The following is a 20,125-nucleotide window of genomic DNA, read 5'->3' as shown; positions in this document are numbered from 1 at the left end:
GAAAGGTTTGAAAGAGGTTCAGGTTATTGAAAGTAGAGAGAGAGAGAGAGGGAGAGAGAGGGGGAGAGAGAGAGATCAATGACAAAAAATATCATCAACTTATTTCCAATCCTGTGAAGATGAGAGGAGGCATGTTGGAATATTTGTCAATTTCTGATCAGCTAAAAACTTTTGACCTTCTTACAAAATTCACTGAGGCTGTAGAAAGTTCATTCGAAAAGCTGATTGTGGAATCCCAACATTTCCAGCAGAGAAATTTTTCAGCATTTCTGCTCTCCTTCAATGATTCTGGTACCTATTTCAGTAATTAACAATTTTACCGGAGCCACGCATAACTACTCACAAATGAAGAGTAAATCTCAGCTAGTTTTTTGAAGAAGATAATCTATGTCCATCAACCACAAGATCAGTCTATCCAAATAACCAGCATCCAAGCCCCAATTCATGAGGAGAAGTGTGAGGTACTTTTCTGATGAGCCACTTTCTAACAGGATGTGCATGTTCTTGTCTTGCAGAGATAATCTAAGAAGAAAAAAAGAAGAAAAATAATATGATGTACTTAAAGAAGAAGAGCGAGCAAAGGACTAAGCTCACAACGCCAAGAATTTCAGCCCAGCAGTCTGATTGTTGAAATTTTGTTTGTCGGGTAGACATAATGAAATAGGTTAAAAGGCGGAGCGTGATTGTTCGGCTACGTCGTATTGCTGCTTTGTCGTGCCTATGTCGGGTGGAACTCACGACAAGCTAAAGGCACCTCTAAAGTTTCCGACAGTATTTCATCCATTCCACCTGACAAAGGCTCGATAAAGCAGCGATAAGCCATAGCCGACCAATCACGCTCCCCCTTTTAACCCATGTCATCTATGTCCACCAGACAAACACAAAATTTCAACAATCAGGCTGCTGGCTAAATTGCAAGGTTTTATTGTAAGCTGTTCCTTACAATCTCCTGAGGAAGATTAGATTTTAAAATCGAACTTTCTGTTTAATTATTCATCTTACATCATTAAAACACGCAAGATGCGATTATCAAGTTATCTTTCCATTTAGCTAATCTCAAAAATCTGCTACCGAAATAGACAACGCGTCATCAACTCAGTTTAAAATAGAAGGCTCTGCATCTTCAACTTAGCGACAGAGCTACTTCTCCAAATGATAAAAAGTGTTAAATTGCTGAAGAATGCACTTTTCAGACCGAACTTTTCCGAGATAGGCAAGTAGAAAGTTAATTTTAAAAGCTCATAATGTCCAAAAGATCGTAGGGGGCATCATATAAAAAAATCTCGAAATTCAGTTGACACTAAATTTTTTTGTATTATGTGCGTGGTATTTTTCAGAGCCTATCATTGAAGGATTTCATTAGGGACTACATATCTAACAAAGAGAAGCATTTCAACAGGCACTTATAACTTTAGTCACTTTCTTTCTAGGATGGAAGCTTTTTTAAGGTGTTCATTTGGTAAGTGTTCTTCGCCAAGTTAAATCTATTCAGCCTTACCCCAAAAGGTTCTCAAGGCATGCAACCTATCCCATGCCTCCTTATTCTCTGCTTGGACTTAGCTATTCTTTTTTCGTGACTGCATTGCCATTATGATTCAAACTGACAAAGGTATATGACACTATCTGCTAGAAATTTTCTGATTGGTCACTTCCAATAATTTTCAACAAAATGCGTACCAACTTGTATGCAAAGAGAGAAATAATGTAGTCAGTCCTAAAAGCTGAAGCTACAGACTGAAAATCCTACCTAAATCATTACCTACAGTAAAGAATTCAGTCCTCACAGGCAAATATAAGTCACCTTCGTAGTTTTTCTTTAAGGCATTTGAGCCTGTATTGAATGTGAACTGGATTTAACGTAACCGAAGGATTTGAAAATCATTAAATCAAATTATAAATTAGCAATGAAATCAAGGTTCAATGTAAAAAAAATGTTCCTTATTCAAGACATATGGCTGTTAAAGAGGACAGTTTTCTGCCAGTAAAACATTAAAAATCGTCAGATCAGCCTGATATTGGGCACACAGGCTAAACATAGAAATATTGAAACATGATATGATATGTATTGTACATTTCTCACTTATTGAGGAGATATTCGTTGGACCGTAACTCCATTGCAAGGTTGCAAAATTCACTCAAACAATTAAATTTGTTACAAAATATACCAGTGCAATTTTTATCTGATTTTTGTACAAGGTCAAAAAAAAAAAAAAAATCAGTGAAGTTTTCAGTTAGAAATGCCAAAGATATTCCTTGTAAAATGCAATGAACTAGGGGCAAATTTAGCAACATTTAAAAGTAGTTACATTCTATCATCAGAGAAATGGCGTATTGCACTGTGGACACTGACAGTGCTGACAAAAGTAGATTACAGTTTTCAGCGACTCCAGATAGAAGTTTGCTTTTCATTTCGAGAAGCAAGCACTTTCTAAAAATATAAATACAGATCTGGAAAATACTTACAATTTGACAAGCACCATTGCAATGAAATACCACTCAGGAGGTTTAAAGGTAATGTTGCTGGAACTAAAATTAAATGTTTGGCTGAGACTTCTGACAGCTGAAGTTAAGTTGAAAGTACTAAGATTCAGTGTTCTTCCAAGGTCAGGCAATCTGTGAAAAAAATTAGAAAACATATTTTTGAGAGATGCGCTAAGACTACTGAGTGGAATTTTTAGGATGCAAAATGTGAAATATTCCTTGAAACCCTTAACTTGAAAGCTCCATGAAAAGGCCTCAAGTATACACAGGAGCAAATAAATCAGTGAAGTTTCTAATTTTTCAAGTCAAGCTTGATACAAAAAAAAAAGGACAGACTGCGACTGGAAAAAGGATCGTCAACAGTAAAAGTGACTTATGTACTTGGAACATAAAAGAAAGATACTTGAAAGGGGGACAGAAGGGCCAGAATTGGTCACTAAAAGTTCAGACAAATCAGTCTCCCTCCATTAACAAATCTGAGGAACTCTCCGCAATTTAAGCTTCCAGAAAAGTCCCTGAAAAGAAAAAAAACGAAAAAAAGTTTTTTCAGCCTAATTCACGTGCTTTGTTTATTTGGGTGTCTTGTATTCAAATGACCATCCAAATAACAACGTAGGTTTATTAATAGCCAGTTTCAAAATAAACACTTACATAACATTTAGACGATCTAGGACAATTCTCCTCCTAAGAGCCTTTTGAGCATGCAAATCCACTAATGGTAAGACTACGCCCTCATCATCCTCTTTATTGCAGTTTTGGGGAGTCGCTTCTTCTATCTCTATTCTCGTGCTTCCTTCATAAAAAGATCTGACTTTGATTTCCAATTGCTTGGCCTCTCTTTGTAGCAGACTGTAATCAGGGAGCGGCTTCAGATCAGCATTTTTTTCTTTTGCAGCAGCGTCTGCTCTAGCATCTTCCAGTTCTAACATGTTCAACTTCTTGCAAATGCTCAAGTATTTCTCGTAGGTACTTGCATCTGTTCCGCATAAGTTTTGACAATCCTTGAAATCTGCGCCTTTTAAACGTAGCGAGTTTTTGACGGACTCCTCGCCAAGAAGGAAGACCAGTGAGTCGAAGGTCATCCATTCTCGGAGACATTTTTCTATATGTTTCACAACTTCAAGTAAAATTTTCTTCCGGTCGATGTTTTCTTCTTGCTTTTTTGTTTTATGTCGTTGTTTCTTAAAAACTGAATGCTCACTAGATTTCGACTCAGTTGTAGAGCTTTCTAATTTTGTTCTGCTGCAGGAACTTTCACTAGATTTACTCACAGGAACATTTGAGGCAGTTTCTGCACGTGAATTTATAGAATTGGACTTCAGAGTAGAATTTGCCGAATGAGAGCTTCCTTCTACCCTAGATGATTGTTCATTGCAGCTTTCAGAGATCACAGAACAATTTTTGACTACTGTTGAGTCCGAATTTTCTAAACAGTCAGTGCTGTCTAGCTCAGATACATTAGTGGTGGAAGCCATGGAATGTCCCTTTTCACAGATTTCTGAACAGGAGCTTTCTTGAAATATCAAATTCTTTGTACTTTTCTCTTTGGAGGCTGAGGCCAATAAACTGACAGAGTCATTGTTAGAGTCACTCCTCATGCTCGGTGATAGATTACCCTGCAAGGAAGGGGTATCATCTGCAGCTAATTCTGTGTTTTCAGAACTACCTAAACTAGACACAAAATTTTCAAATTTTTCCGTATCTTCTTGAGGGACAGTAATTGACTCTGACCCACTATTATGGTTCTTTGATGAATTAGGGTTAGTGAAACAAACTTGCTCCCCTTTGTCATTGGATGGCAAAATTTCTCTGCCTTCAGAGCTCTCATTTTCTTTAAGTTTAACCTGAGTTATGGTTGAAAGCTTCTCAGATACTAATGAAGTTGAAAGTTCCTCAGATTCTTGGCCACAAAGTACGTTTTCCTGGGTAGTGCTTCCTTCATCCGTTGGATCTTGAGGCAGTTTTTCACTTTCACTGAGGAAATTTGGTGGGTCTCCGAGTACAGATGCATCATCTTCAGCAGTTGAAACATTGCTTGGCAAATTAACTTCGGATAAACGAACTCGGGAATGTCCAAAATCGACTTCTGCTCCAAGACTTCCGCTGAAAAAGGAGACAGAAAAATAACTATATAAAATGTATGAAAAATTTCACTCGTGCATGAGAACAGTTCTTGTACTCAGCAACATGTATTTTGTTCTTTGGAGTATCATCTGTAATCTGGATATGCTTTAATCCTCAATAGTATGAATTAATTTTGAGTCCCGGATTATAAAGGACACAAATCTTTGCTGTAGCTTTTGTAAAAACATAGAGTAGAGTCCTCAATTTTTTTCTCAAAATTCCAGATTCTTTGTAATTAATATTTCAGGAAAGAAAACTGTGATAAAAATTCACCATCATTCCTCAGAAAAGTAGTTCAATTTTTAAAAAAAACAAAAAAATTCCTTGCTACGAATATGTAACACCATGCCAAGATTCTTGAATACTGAATGATAAAACAAAAAGCTCTCTTTACACATCAAAGTTAGAATGTTGAGGAAAGTTTGATGGATGGCTAAAATTTGGTCTTTGGGTACTTTAAAAAGGGAAGACTCGCAATAACGGCTGAGCAAGATGTGTTCCTACTTTTTCAAGGAAAACTGAAATTGAAAAAAATGAGCAATCCTGCCAATATGAGGAAAGAAGCTATTAGAGCATTCGTATGTTCCTAAATTTTTCAAAATGAATTAGAGATAGTCTAAAAAACTAGACTATGCTTTTCCTTAAAATTTTAACAAAATTTTATTCACTATTTCATCCAGTAAGTATAATTGAAAATTTCAACTAAAAGTAATCATACCTAACTTACATAGAAATTAAACAGTTAATCTAAGGAAATATGAAATTTTTCAAATGCTCATGAGGTGCTTTCTCAGCAAGTGCGATAAACTTCTCCAGATTCCACAATTATCAGGGCATGTCCAAAGTTTGGTCACAGCCTGCTGAGAACAATTTGCAACCCTGCTTTAAACAACAAAGAAGTGGTTGAAATGATACGTAGAATGATTTGATATGACAAAGCATCAAAACTTACCCTTTATCTATATGAAGAATTTTGTAATCGGGTCTTCCTTCAGCATCTCTCAACCATAGAGGACTACTTAATAACTGATCCTTCAAAAAGATAGATGCTTTGTAACATCCACTGCTACAAAAATTCTGAAAATAGAGGAGGGTATTAATTACATATAAATTAGATCAAAACTTGACTTCTTTTCTTATGAAATTCTTTTCCTCTGTGATTAGATGAACAGTGGCTCCATTCACGCTTGTTTCATGGATCAATTTTTTGTTTCCAGACAAAAAACAAAATCAACATTGCAACATTCCAACTCCCTAAGTAATTGTACTTGCAAAGACAAAAAAAACTGTTGGGTGATTCCAACGAGCAATTTTACAGATTTTATTTTTGATAACTGACTAACATCAGCAAAATTATTGACAAAAATTGCGCAATTTATCTCTTGTAGAAAATTGATTTTTTTTTATCGGTTTTTCAATTCATGAATGGCGTTACATTCCTTGGTCAAATTAAAGGATATCATAGATAGAGGAGTTGAGTGATGTTGGTAAAAATGAATTTATTAGTCGTTTTGAGTATAACTCATCTCTCAGTATGCTTAGCAAAAAACTGAACACTGGAGATCATTTAACAACAGCGATGAAATAGGAAACGAAAAACTAAAGTGGACCTCAAATTCCACATAGGTACTATAAAACCCTTACCTTTCGGTCAGTGATGTCGTAGACTTTGTTTTGTCTCGTAGAGATATGGTATATTTTGGACGGAACATTTTTCAAAATGTTACAACACAATGGATAACCACAAAGTTCTGTAATGGCCCTCTCTTCTGTAACATCTTGATACTGATCTTGAGTGATTGAATGCACCTTAGAAAAAAAAAAAAAAGAAAGATAGAAAAAATAGCACATCTGTTGAGAGAAGATAATGTAAAAAGATCAGGGCTGCAACACGGAGGGTTACAGTAAAACCAGGTGGTTTGGGTTCGATGCCTCTCTTGCAGGATCAAATGCCAAAATATGTTCATTGTAGTTCACTGAGAGGGGAAGTTGTCTTCAGTTTCAAGAATGGACACTGATGACTGGTGCTGATGACAAATAGTGATTTTAAGTTGTGCAGCAGTGATTTCTGAGTCTTCTCAATTTGATATCGATGGCGAAAGTGCCAAACTACATACCCCCATTGGGGTGTTTCAAAGTTTCCGCTTTTATTTCATTTTTCAGAAGAGAAAACAGCCCACTTTGTACCTTGGAATTTACACTGAATTTTCTCCTAGGACAGAAGGAAAATCAAGGAAGTTTTTAGGAAATTGTATTGACTTGCTTTCTAAAGAAAAACTAAAATATGACAGGAAGCCTGCAACGCTGCGAATGGAGGTATGTGGTTTTGCTTTTTGGTCAACAATATATTTAGAAGCAGGGGAGGGGGATTCATCATAGTCCGAGAAAATATCAAGAAAGTTTCATATCTCAACGACTGCTGATTCTCATCTTTTGCATGATTTTTGATTCTACAGGAGGAAGTGTTGGGTGAGAATTCATGGTTTAATAATTGGATGGACAATATGATATTCGGTTCAAGAATTGGATTTGATAAGTCCAAACAACAGAATCACTATTTGATATTATAAATTGTCCGTTAACAGTTGTAACTTGCTGCTACACAAAATTAACACAGGTTGTGATCATGCGTATAGATCGATGAGCAAAGGTGCCATCATGTCTCTGTGCTATAAAGGGACTCTCACTAAAAGCGGAAAAGACTCATACATAGTATAATTATTGTCTTTGGTGTTAAACTGTTTGGCGCAGCACTAGTTGCGTTGAATCAGAAACAGACTGTAGACAAGTTTCAGTTCTAAGTGCTTGGATCCATCATCAGTGCAGCGCGGCTTTCTAATTTTTTGCTTCATTTTAGGATCAAAGACTTCTCCAAGAGTGGGAGTGGAAAATCGGTCAAGCCTTGTACTAATAATGGCTCCTACTAAAGCCAAAACGTGTTTATAGTTGCTATCTGATAACACAACTAGTGTTGCACCAAACGGTATTACTCTAAAGGGGAAGTTATACTCAAAATGAGTTCTTTTCGTTCAACAGTGAGAGTCCTGTGTAATGCAGGGACACGTCACCTTGACTGAATGATCCATGTGGTTATAAGCTGTGTCTATTGACTGGTGCGTCAGTTACCGCCTCCGTTCGTAGTAAATTAATATACTTTATGCCACTATTGACGAATGAAAGATTAACACCTTTGAGCTGATACATGAAAATTTGATTAAAAATCAGGCACTTTGGTTCTTAAAGTGTTGTAAAGCGCAAATAATCCTGTTATAGGGAGTGTGTCATAATTATTCGAGTTACTATAAAATATAACTTACTGAATCAAGCAACCACTTTTCTTCTACTTTACTGTCTATCATTTTCTCGATAATAGCCATTGCTTTGATGGTAGTTTCTTTTTTCTTCTGAGCTGTCACACGTAAAGCTTCTTTCCTGAAAAATTGGGAAATTTGGAGGTTAAGGCATCATAAATCTACCTGCAGAGGATAGGTGGCCAGAGAGGATCTTTCTTCATTATCAGTCTGAAAAATGCTTAGGTGGACATTTTTCAGACCATCTCGTCAATCTGACGTATTGTTGCCTCCCACACATAGGATTGTAACTCATTTGCGCAACTTCAGTGATTCATCAATCATTATATTTTCTCACAGAAAAACCTTTGAAAAAAGTGTCTGGAAATTTTAGTGTCATTTCTCACAAGAGAAGAGAAAAGTCACTAAAAATTTCAGGTAAAGGGTGACAGGTTTCCCCCAAAAAATTAAATGTCAGTACTTAAGAAACGCTAGGGCAGTGCAATTGAGATACGTTGATAGACGCTATTAGTGGTTACGTCATCATAGGGATTCTCCATTATATCGCATGGGATCCAAACAATAACGTTGGCATAACCTCTTCCAATGCTACCAATGCCAAAAAATCGATATATATCGCTTTTCTGTGACTTGCCACTAATAGCGTCTGTTGCATAGGAGACAACAATAAAAGTACCCACATCTCAATTGCTGAGCACCAAGTTGGAGAGAAAAGATCTGAAATACAATCCTTCAGAATATCAAATTGTTGCAATTTAGGCAACTGGCAGAACTTTATTGCATCATACAATGAGAAGAGACTGAGGAAACTGGGGAACCTACAGGCAGCTACTGATTATTTCGATCTAATTCAAAGCAATTAGGGCATTCGACTGACTTTGATAACTCCTCCTCACCAGAGAGCTTTCTCCTTCTCAACACTTATGCAGAGGATTTAAGTACTTAGCTACAATGCTCCAATACTTAAAGCCTAATTTGGCCCCACCATTTCTGGTTTGCTATGTGCACCCAGCAGCATCCTCAGGGAAAGCGGAGAAGTACAATAATATAAAGAATAGTGAAAAGTAAAGGAATCTAAGGACTTACGATAGAGCTTTTTTTGGAACTTTCTTCCGACCACACACTCCAGACATTTTTTTGTTCACTTGTCATTTGAAAATTAAAAGAAAGGCTTGATAGAGCAGAATACTTTGAAGTAGCGTGAAATCTATTGAAATTAAATAGGACGAGGTACTTTCAAGCTGGTAGCGAGGATCTAAGATCAAAGACACACTGAACTGAAATTGAGGATTTGGGTTGGCTTCTATCTTTTTCTGGAGCCCGGAATTCTTTACGAATAAGAAGATGCCTTGTTGGTTGTTGCGATTAAAACACGAACAAAGAACTGTAAAAATAAACAAAGGAAAAGAGATGGCGTCCCGAGGGGAGGGGGGGCTGCATGGGGTCACGCAATGGTCACGGGTCACGACGGGTCAACGACGGGAACGACGGGTTCCAAAAAACGGTTTGTCCTTACAATTCTTGTCCTGAGTCCTGCACCTGCTACCGTGTTGCCAAAGCTCAAAAAAATCGGTTGTGTGAGCGTGCAAGAACAACGAACTGGCAAGGTTGTGCACTTGTGGAGGTTTGTGTTTGTTGTTTGAGGTTAGGTTAGGGAAGTTGTTATCTACCAAATTGTTATCTGTATCCTTCTCACTGATCCTTCATATAAGTAACTTTCAATAACATTCCATGAGATAAGCGTAAAAGTTTTATCAATCAACGATTTCATTGAACTCATTTTTGTTCTCTTCATCAACCTATTCTGAAGTTAGTATCTAATCTTGTTTGATCGGACACTAGGAAAGTAAGTACATATCCCGTCTCTCAATAGTATACCTTTTCCCTCTGATTGCGCAGATTCTGCGACTGCTTTAAAAGTGCAAGCAAAGACACATCGATGAATGAAGTACGGTTAGGTTAAGTGAAGTTAAGGAATAACGTAGCTCTATTGCAGTGTTTCAAAATTTCCGCTCCTTTTTCATTCATTTGAAGAGGAACTAGCCAACTTTACAGCTTGAAATTTTAACAGGCTATTCGGCCTGAGAATAAAAATCAAGGCAGTTTTCAAGAAATTACCTTGACTTGGTTTTCAGTGAAAAAATAAAGTATGATGGGAATTCAGCAACGCTGCAAAGTGAGATATGTGGCTTTGTACTTTAGTCATCGATATGGTAAAAGCAGCCGAAGCAGAGTTTATCAATTATTCAACACTAATTTATCCAATTAGCACAATTATTTGTTGTCATAAAATCCTGTATTTTAAGGATACGGAAGGAGGATTGCTCTGCATTTTTGCAGGTATTTGAATGCAAGTTGAATTATAGATATGAGAAACTACTAATTAGTTTAGCGAAATGTGATCAATCCTACTTCAAGTTCCTACTTTTAAAATTAGTTGGCAGTTATTTTTGCCCTTTTGCAGGAATGCTCGTAAGTTCAAGTAGGCGGTTCTAAGACCCGATTATTAAATCTATGTCGATACGACACGGCATTTGTAGCCCCATCATAACTACACAATATACAGCACTTTAAGGTCTTATCTCGCTGCTTAAAATTAATATTTGGCCTGCTGAGAACAATTCCAGGCTAGACATGCGAGGTTTGCATTTTCAAAATGTGGATCATTTCGGGAGATCAAGATCCTAGATCAAGTGAAAGAGTTTAGCTCTGAGTTAGTTGGCACTTCTTAGATTTTACCTAGACTAATTTACTCAGATGGGGGCCTACTGTTTTTTGTTCAGTCCGTCATGTAGAACATGATTCATTCTCCTCGTGTACTAATCTGTACCTTAAAATACTTTTTTTTCCAGAATGGCAGCAGAACCATCGCTAGGACCAAAGTCTGTAATGTTTGTGTGCTTGGGCAACATCTGCCGTTCACCGATTGCGGATTGTGTTATGCGACACCTAGTCAAAGAGCGAAACCTTTCAGGGTGGACTGTGGATAGCAGTGGAACAGGGTCTTGGCATGTTGGTAGCCCTGCAGACCGCCGTGCTCAGCAAATCCTGGAAGCACATGGTGTCGATTCAACACACACTGCCAAACAGATTAAGAAGAAAAATTTTTCTGAATTTAGCTACATTTTTGGCATGGATGAGCAAAATATTTCAGATTTGAAGCGTTTGGCCCCTGCAAATTCCCCAGCTAAGATTGAGCTGTTAGGAGACTACGACCCACAAGGCGAAAAAATCATCCGAGATCCATACTATGATAGTGATACTGCTGGTTTTGAGAAGGTCTATGAACAGTGTCTCAGGTGTTGTACTGCATTTTTAGAGAAAGTTGAGAGCAAAAAATAAACTGTTTGCGTACCTTGAATGAAATTGAGCATGAACCTTCCATCAAATACTTAAATAATGGACTTTCGTTCAATGACGAAATGTGAAAGAATTTTTTTCAATCAATTAAGAGGCTAATTTATTCCGTAATCATGCAAGGTGTTGAATCATATTAATATTGTCTATTTTTCTTTCTAAGCGTTTCATAAACTTTTTATATTTGTTGTTTTTCATTTTGGGTGTTTTCTTTTTTTGTCATTCCACCTGTGAGTTTTAATTTTTCACTATTGATTGATGGTTTACCCCTTCAAAGTTAAGAACACCTAAGAATGAATAAAGGCAAAATTGCATTAAGCATTAAAGCAACAATATTTTATTTGCTCTATTTCAGACATTAGACAGAGATCAAAATCCTCTGATTCGAGGAATGATTGTATCAATTAGAAAACATTGTAGGACCGTTTCTTAGGGGATTTCGTGGCGAAAGTTTCATTTTGTTTCACTTGAACTTTTTATCACCAAAAAATAGTGTTAGAAGTGAATGTAACTAGGTTTCTTCATCCATCTTGCCTAAGTTTGCCTGAACTGTGAATCCAAGGTAAATCGTCCTACGTATTGCCACCACTTTGATGTATGACTGATTCAGTAATATACATATTTTTGGAGGTTTCTTTAAACAAATTTGAGCTAAGAAAATAAATCCATGTCTCAAGAGTACATATGACATGGCTAAAGTTGGAATATGCGTCTCTCCATTAATATTAAAAAACCCTCAATTATTATTTATTTTTATAAGAGATTTTATCCAAATATCTCTTTGCAATTGCTTGTTCATATTTTAAGTAGTTAAGAGAATTCTCCAAAAATGTAAATGAAAATTGTTGCTTTGTTTTATCGTAAGAAAATTAAACTCCTGCCAATATTTACAGTGTTCCAGTCAGAGATACGCATTTTCCACTTTAAGCTGTTGATATGAATAGGTATTTTAAACTAAGTTATAAGCTCAAAAATTTAGTCAAAATTATGATAAAAAAATCACAAGTAATCGATTGTATGAGGAGGTGGGAGCACAGTGCACCTCTGAACAGAAACATCCTCCAGTGCATAAAATAATGTTAGAACCACCTCAACCTCCTGCAACTCTATCATAAAAATGTTGAAGCTTTTATGAGTAGCTCATAGTTGGATGATGAGATTAATAAAAATGTACTAACAAATTTAGAAGCGCCACCGCAAAACAGTTTTGTTACACCTATGCCTGCTCTAGAAGTGATGAAGAGTTTCTAACTTTATGGCAAAGAGTCTCGATTTATGTCTCTTATGACTCCTGTCATTAAGTTTCTTTCTAAATTTGATGTACCTATACATTTTCTTGGATGCTTGTTAGGTATAACCATTGCAACGCACCTAGCCCATTCAATTTATCTTTTACCTAAAAGGTATATAAATTGCAATTTACAAGGTCAACTATTACTTTGAAGCGATCGATGAAGATGTTCAATGATTCATGGAGACATTATTTTCCATTTTTCCAGCAAGTGGCGCATGATGCGTGCATGCCGGTCCGTTAATTTAAAAATCCGCGGTTTTCTTGGCAACGTTGCCAGTATTAGCAACAAGTAGCAATAATAAAGCCCGCCAAAAAAAGTGAGGTTAGGTATGTGTAATTCAAGAATTCCTGGAATCATTCACTCATTCAGTCTTTTATTTTATTTTCGAGCTCCTGAAATACTTTTTCCACTTTCATGAAGACAGATTATGTAGTTGGAAGTGTCAGAATTCATCAGAGGCTTTTCTCATTCAAGTGTTACAAGTTTCAGGTTATTTCCTCCGCATAATTAGCCGAAGTGTCTGTCCGTTTGAGTCCAACGACCTTATCTCTTTGTCCAGTGCATGAGTTCATCATGACAATTTCAGCAGTGAATCTGTGAATTATTGAATACGCAGTACGCAGTGCAACTCCGTAAACCGACCATGAAAAGTCCGTCGGTTGAAATCGGCGTCCAGCTTACAGACGTTTTTACGCAGAGTTTATGTTCAGAATTAATCGTCGAAATAGTGAAATTCATCATCTACCAGAAACAATTGATTCCTTTTCCCCTTGATCATTTAAAACTCTGCATTGCGAGACGAAAAAGCATAGAGGTTTGTATGTTTTCATCTCTCCGTTTCTAAGTTAAGTAGGAGCAAATTTCTACAGTTTGCAGGTCATTACAATCGATTCACTGTACATCAAGTCATTAGTATTCGAACGCACTTATGAACCTTCTGATAGTGCTGATCTGAGATTGACTTCTGTATCTACTCCTATTATTCAAGTTCTATAATGTATGTATTTTGACTAAATATATCCATCTCAATTGTAAGAAGGGTCCTCTCGCATATACTTGCACACGCCTCACTATCATGGCCTGGGTCACAATGAAATGAGTTCCTTTTAATATCCAAATTTGATGTTCTTATGACCTTCCTTGCCTTTTGGACCCTTTACCTTTCAAGTTTAAGATTCCTTCGTACCCCATCTGCCAAGTCTAAGAGAGCTAGGGTCTTATCAAATTTGGATTCCTTGGGGCTGACTACCCTTGTAAACATTTTTCCTAAGTTACCATATCAATTTTGCCCCCCCCCGGTATTCTGTGGAAGGGGGTTGTGTCCCTCACCTTTGTGAATCAGTATTTTGGATGGAGATGGGCTGGTACTGAATGACCTGGTGTCAATTTAGGTTTAATTTTACGTGCCACTGCCTTTTGATTGAATATTTTCCAAATTATGTGGAGATCGGTGACTTCAATAATCGCAACCCCAGTTTTACCTGCCGAAGGAAGTCCCATGGTTTTGGAGTGATGAAACTTGTACTCCTTGCAGTCAATTTCCTATTCGATTTCGCAGTCCTTGAACTTACTTAACCCGTTACGGCCGAGGAAAAAACTTGATACGGGTGGTTTGAATCACTCTGTTACAAAGTTTGGGGCACTCCCTCTTTCATGACATTTTATTGTCTTACTTGAAAGTGTGAAAAGTTAGCTTACTCACTCTCTCAAAATACTTGACAAATTTATGAAGAAAAACAATTTCATTGTGATCTCTCATGTTCTGCGATTTAGACACTGGACTGAATGGACCTCTGAAAACAACGATCACGGCTGGAGAAGTCATTTTCTACGGTCAATTAATAAAACTTGAATGAATAAGAAATCAAAGTGAAGGCACAATGTCAATCAATGAGATCGGTTTTCGATACCATGTCAAATAATGCAAGTTGTAGAGTTCCTATTGGATCCTGCAGCTCAGCTATCTCCCATTTTATTGACCAAGTAATCATAATTAACGGTTTAGATGAGAGATAAAAATTGGGTGGATGAACTAAGTAAAAGAAGTTTTTTTGAGAAGAAAAATATGAATTTGGAATTACATTAAAACTGAATGAAACTACAACGAAACCCAGCCGGGGAATGAATAACCATGGTATGTACAGACAGCTACTGTAGCCCTACCTTGGCCAACTTTGTCTCAGGATCAGCTCGTCAGGTCAAAAAGCATCCCTTTTAATATGCATCCTGTTTTTTTCCTGATCAAGTAATTTTTTTTGTTTTCTAGGACACAAGAATTGACCAGACTTCCAGTAGAGACAACCAAACAGGATCAACCTACCTTGTTGAGAAACACTTGAAAAAAACGGTCGATTCATTGGACTTACTTGACTCCATGTTCAAAGTAAGTACATATTCTTTTTTTCTTATAATTGGTTACTGCTCTTCCTGGAAATTTTGAAAAATCATTCCGAAGCAGTGAAGTTTTTGACTTGTAAGTATCACCTCTCGGTGGCAATGTGCCTGAGTCTGATGAGGAAAATAGGTTGAAGCAAAAATATCCAGAGTTTGTATGGTCAAATACAGCCCTCACTTACAACGCAAGTTTAGTGATCCTAGAAATGCAAAGATCAAGCTCAAGCCAATACTAAATAGATACAATGTAATTCAACTACATGATGCTGAAGAAGCAAGCAATTAATGAAAGATACACAAACTCACAAAAATAACAGAGGCACTCATTTTGACCCCTAGGCCATGGATCTTCCTCAGTGCTTAGTCGGAAAAAAATGGAAACATTCTAGAATAGATAAGGAATAGAGCTGAAACTACAAAGCAATCCGAAACTAGTAGAAATTTGTAGTTTCCCCTTTATTCCTGCGATGTACGCTACAATTATCGGCATGTGGGAAGCTTTCATTCAAGTGCTAATGAAGATATACTTATTCTTTTCTTTGATTTCCAGAGCATTATTTCTGAGATTGAATCCTGCGACTCAAACGATCTTAAAGAAGTTCTGCTGGTGTTAGGAGCAACTATTCTAAGTCCTCAAAACGTATTCCGGATAAAAATCCCACAGATAGAAAAACTGCATTCAGATAAATATCATCCACCAAGAAAGCAACTTTTCAATGTTCTCAGGTAAGCAATGACCATTCCCCCAATCAAACCTAATATGCTCCTTTTATGTCATAAATATTTCTCAGCTGTAGCTTCAACCTTTTTCAAACCTTTGTTTTCTCCTTTATTTCTTTGAGCTGCAAAAACGAATGCTTTAACCAATTGGAATAATACATAAGAAAGGTGTAATAGTTGACAAGATTGTATGTTGGTCAAACCTGACAGCCAGCAACCAAGAAGAACTGCCAGAGGACGCAATCTGTGCCAATCGTGCCTTAGGGAGTGGATTTTAGATATTTTTTTTTGTGCCCAGTGTGATATTTGAGCGATTTGACCAATATGATATGTACTTAGTTGGCTGTATATCTTTTTTGCAACATATCTATCGGAGGAGAACCATTTGACATGAGAGTTAAAGTTCACGTTCCCTGCTCAAATAAAAATAAATTGTCCTCCAAGTAGAGCAATTGAAAAGACAATTTTGTCCTTGAAGGACGAACTTAGACATCATAGAACAATTTCGTCCCTGGCAGGACAACTTATTTTTATCAGAGTGGTTTAATCATTGTCATATTTCTTGGGGTCGGTTTTTTTTCCATTACGTAACTATAGTTGGGATTAGCATGAACAAAGTAGCATGTTAAGGGCTTACGAACGACACCGCTAAACTGACAAGTTTGGCAAAAATGAGATAGCGACTTTGCCGCATTCTACAGTATAAAATACGGAAACTGATGATTTTAATTTTTTCTAATTCTGTAGGGAAGCGCTTCAATGTCGCTGTAATGTATGAATAAATTCCAAATCTAACCTCAAAATTAAAAAATGGCAAAGTTTTCTCTTGGTTCTACAAAATGGTCAGTTTGCAATTAGGCGGTGTCGTTCGTTAGTCATCAATGTGTATTTTTTGATCAACTCATCTAAAACTTTCAATGTTTTTTCCCCCTTTCTTTTTGCTGATCAGTCTGTTTGCTCACTGTTTCAGGTCACTGGTGGGCACTTCAAATTTCGCAGATCTTATGTGTAAAGAAATTAGCTCTAAAAATTTATTCATTTTCTTGAAACTGAACGCAAGTTACTGCGTCAAGTCAAGTCATCTCCTTCCGAAAGAGAACTTCAGCTTACCATTGAGAGCTCAAGAGTCGATCATCAATATACTTACATCAGATGGAAGTTCTGCAGATTGTTGTTGTTCGGGTATAAAAATTTTCAATGACTCCAATGTGGAGACCTCTCCTGCACGGGCAGGTAGTGATAATTCCGCCACCACTTTAGACATCAGCAACGAAAGCCTGACGTCTTGGTATCAATTCAAATCCCCCTTTGTGGGATTCAAAGATGAGAAAGTGAATGGTGTGTCAATCGTCAATCTATGGATGAAATCATGATAGCTTTCTCTCACCCCTTTTCATGATGCAGCAAAAATATAAAAAAAAAAAACGAAGTAGATATTAAGTCTGAAATCATTTTAGGATCATTTTGTTTTTAAAATTTTTTGGGATACTAGTCCCAAATTTAATACTTTTTAGTCAGACTATAAAAGTGTCAAATTTTTACTTTAAATACCCAGCAGTTGGCTGTTAAGTTGTTTCAGGACTCGAATCTATTTGAACTAAAGAGCTCAAATTATTACGAATTCAGATCCATTCCAATTTTCAGTTCTGTTTGCGATTATGTTAGCTCCTTCATGTTCAGAGCCACTCATTTGAGCCATTCATCCTTCATGCTTATTTCAATCGATCAGGTTGAGCTCCTGCTCTGAATAACTTGATTTACTGCTGAATTTATTTTATGAAATGGTATGTATGAAAAAATCACCATTTAAAAACAGCTGCTTTAAGAAGGTACTGATAAGTTGCTCAATATTTTACTTAAAAGCATTTTCTTCATTTAACAGCTTCGTTGAAGTCAATGTAAAGCGTGACTGAATTGATGAGAAGTCCTTTTAGATCAATTAAATTCGAAAATTGTACATTGAGGTCCATCATATTTGATATGATTTGTTACTATTTTAGCTCAAATTTTGTACATAGTAATTATTCAATGACTTTTTACAATATAGTTATAGGATTTTCTGAGCTGCATAATTGAAAATTGCTTCGTCAGATGAAATAGGGCATTTTAGAATTAAACATCCCTTTATAAGATTAAAGTGGCTTGTAAGCAAGCGGGAATTTATTTCATACAATGGTTTAACCCTTTATGTACCTGCTCTTATTAACTGTCTAATGTCAGTCAAGCTCGAATGCATGAAAATTAAATCTTCACTCTTTCATTGATTTTTTTTTGGTTTTAAGATTTTTCTACTTATACTTTCCCTATCAGAGTTTATCTGAAGCTCTTACAGCATACTTTATGAAGGAATATGCGCAGAACACCACCTCTCAGAAGCAGTCATAATTTATTGACCTTAAGCAATTTTTCAAAGACTCACAGACCTACCTTGTCGACTGGTGCTGCCTAGCTGTAAAAGGTTGTCAAGCCTTAACTAAACCTAGAATCAATAGACATGCATTAGTTTTCTGAATGAAACGATAAGTATGAAAAATCTCAGAATTTAAAAAGTGGTCAAGGATTAATGCAAAAAATCCCGCATATTCGGCAGTAGATTTTAGACCAAACTAGCTGTAACCATCAGTAGATTTCACGGGTTGATGGATATTAATTTTCATAAGTTTTCTAATAAAACTAAAATCAACTTGCTAGCTTCATGTTTTAGTCTCTTTGGAAATAATTCATACACTTTTTTTTTGTTGATGGGTTTCAAGGCTTCCTTAGCACTCTCTTTTTATTTTGTTGATAGGTTTCAAGGCTTCCTTAGCACTCTCTTTTTAATTACATCTTTTTAATTGTGTTTTACTGATTTTTGACGCCCCGCTCTCTTCGATATCAGTGGATTTTGTCTCTTCTCTCGGTAGAATGACTGTCTTTTTAAGCTAGTTTTTATTCTAATAATTGTTTTTTTATGACTGTAGAGTATTTTTACTTTTATAGTTAGAAGAGTGCCAAACAATCATTGACCATTATTGAGACTTGAGCTTAATCGACATTAAATCTCTGCGTACATCTTATATATTTATAATCCTTCATTAAATCATGTCGTTTGAATCAAAGGAAATAAATAAAACTGTGTACCTGCTCAAACGTTTTTCTGTTGATTGCAATTTTTATTTACTACATCATTGATTCCACTTGTAAATTTCGAGCATCAACAACATATGAAAAAAATAAAAAAGGATTCCATTTCATTACAACAATCTCAATTGATACACCAATCATGTTTTTTTGGAGAAAAAATCGGCCAATTATCAGTTTCATATTGCGCCAAGTGGAGAATAAGCGCTGCAAATTCGGTTCATGACCAAAATAATCTAATTTTCTCGGTTATCAGTAGGTTATAAATGTCATTAAACTATTAAACCAAATCAAGATGGTGGATGATTTTTCCAACAAGCATTAAATTCCTGAATAATACTGATATTCATATTACAGATATAAAAAGCTCATCAGGGCACACATTTTCTCTCAAGAGAGCTTTGCTGTTTGGTTTAAATATCAGTTTCATACTGAATCTTGACGTTCATTGGCAAAATCACCAACACTCTGTTCAAAGTTTAGAATACGATCATTAAAACAGATTCAGTACCTTAACTTTCAGCATTTTTCGCCTTTGAGGCAGGAATCAGGAAACATCAGTGCAATTCACTTTTGGAAAGGGGGTGGACTATGTTGGTATAGACAGAAAGTTATAAATGTAGCCAACATGCGTTACAATTCAGAAAAATGAAAATCTCAATACAGAATGAAAAATCTCAGTACAGAGGGGAAAATCTCATCCGAGCACAATTTTCCATCAAAGAGATACGCTGTTTGGTGTAACAATAGTTATGACCATTCAGGTAGGCGACTGCAGACGCATTTTGGGTCTAATTGGATCCATCGTTAGTGCAGCGTAGCCTCCTGAATTTACTGCTACCAAGCTCGAAGAAGTCGTGAAAACAAGCCCAAGACTTGGACAAGCGGTCACCAGCGGCAAGTGAACTTGTGCCATCTAATGAGCAATTATCCAAACAGCACCACAAATCTTAATCGCAATCTTTGAGAGAAAATTGTGCTTGGATGAGATTTTTCCCTCTGTATGGAGATTTTTAATTTACAGAATTGTAACGCATGTCGGCTAGATTTCCAACTTTCTGTCTATACAACTTGTACGTCTACCGCAATCAGTTTGTGTCCATAGAGGTGGTCACAGTAAATTTGAGTTTTGTCAGGGACACATCAACCAATTTTCAAGATCTCTATCTCTAATAATACAATGTTACCTTAGTAAAGCTAAAAGAGTATCCCTAATGTAGACTTTCATTTAGATATGATGTATCTCTTTTAGTTCGATAGAAATACATTAGGGAAACTTATGGTGGATAATCCTCGTATTATCAATAAGTGGGCTGGACATGC

General features: G+C 36.4%; 3 protein-coding genes and 1 long non-coding RNA gene across 7 annotated transcripts; 2 read left to right on the top strand and 2 right to left on the bottom strand.

The window, feature by feature from the left end:
* Nucleotides 1-343: 343 nt before the first annotated feature.
* Nucleotides 344-9,288, bottom strand: LOC109034087 (putative RNA polymerase II subunit B1 CTD phosphatase RPAP2). The gene is made up of 7 exons (XM_072303495.1): nt 9,003-9,288; nt 7,923-8,037; nt 6,250-6,414; nt 5,558-5,682; nt 3,133-4,584; nt 2,464-2,613; nt 344-522 (listed from the first exon to the last, which is right to left on the bottom strand). Exons 1-7 carry the CDS (start codon nt 9,047-9,049, stop codon nt 360-362), a joined length of 2,217 nt encoding a protein of 738 aa, XP_072159596.1. The 5' UTR covers nt 9,050-9,288; the 3' UTR covers nt 344-359.
* A 64-nt stretch (nt 9,289-9,352) lies between these two features.
* Nucleotides 9,353-11,470, top strand: LOC109034104 (low molecular weight phosphotyrosine protein phosphatase). 4 transcript variants are annotated; one of them, XM_019047072.2, is made up of 2 exons: nt 9,353-9,540; nt 10,769-11,470. In XM_019047072.2, exons 1-2 carry the CDS (start codon nt 9,368-9,370, stop codon nt 11,256-11,258), a joined length of 663 nt encoding a protein of 220 aa, XP_018902617.2. In that variant the 5' UTR covers nt 9,353-9,367; the 3' UTR covers nt 11,259-11,470. The 4 variants fall into 4 exon arrangements, with proteins under 4 accessions (XP_018902617.2, XP_018902606.2, XP_018902598.2 ...); XM_019047061.2 differs by lacking the exon at nt 9,353-9,540 and adding an exon at nt 9,547-9,725; XM_019047053.2 differs by lacking the exon at nt 9,353-9,540 and adding an exon at nt 9,547-9,762.
* Nucleotides 11,471-11,586: 116 nt separating this feature from the next.
* Nucleotides 11,587-14,828, bottom strand: LOC140225247 (uncharacterized). The gene is made up of 2 exons (XR_011900392.1): nt 14,050-14,828; nt 11,587-12,379 (listed from the first exon to the last, which is right to left on the bottom strand). It is a non-coding gene; the product is annotated as an uncharacterized lncRNA (long non-coding RNA).
* LOC109034123 (uncharacterized) lies at nt 12,375-17,946 on the top strand. Its single transcript, XM_019047089.2, has 4 exons — nt 12,375-13,382; nt 14,835-14,951; nt 15,513-15,688; nt 16,653-17,946. Exons 1-4 carry the CDS (start codon nt 13,212-13,214, stop codon nt 17,053-17,055), a joined length of 867 nt encoding a protein of 288 aa, XP_018902634.1. The 5' UTR covers nt 12,375-13,211; the 3' UTR covers nt 17,056-17,946.
* The last annotated feature ends 2,179 nt before the right edge of the window (nt 17,947-20,125 follow it).

This window comes from Bemisia tabaci, chromosome 8 (assembly GCF_918797505.1).
Source record: "Bemisia tabaci chromosome 8, PGI_BMITA_v3".
Taxonomy (NCBI): Eukaryota; Metazoa; Arthropoda; class Insecta; order Hemiptera; family Aleyrodidae; genus Bemisia; species Bemisia tabaci.
Note: the sequence above shows the minus strand (reverse complement) of the source record. Positions and strands in the feature narration are given on the sequence as shown.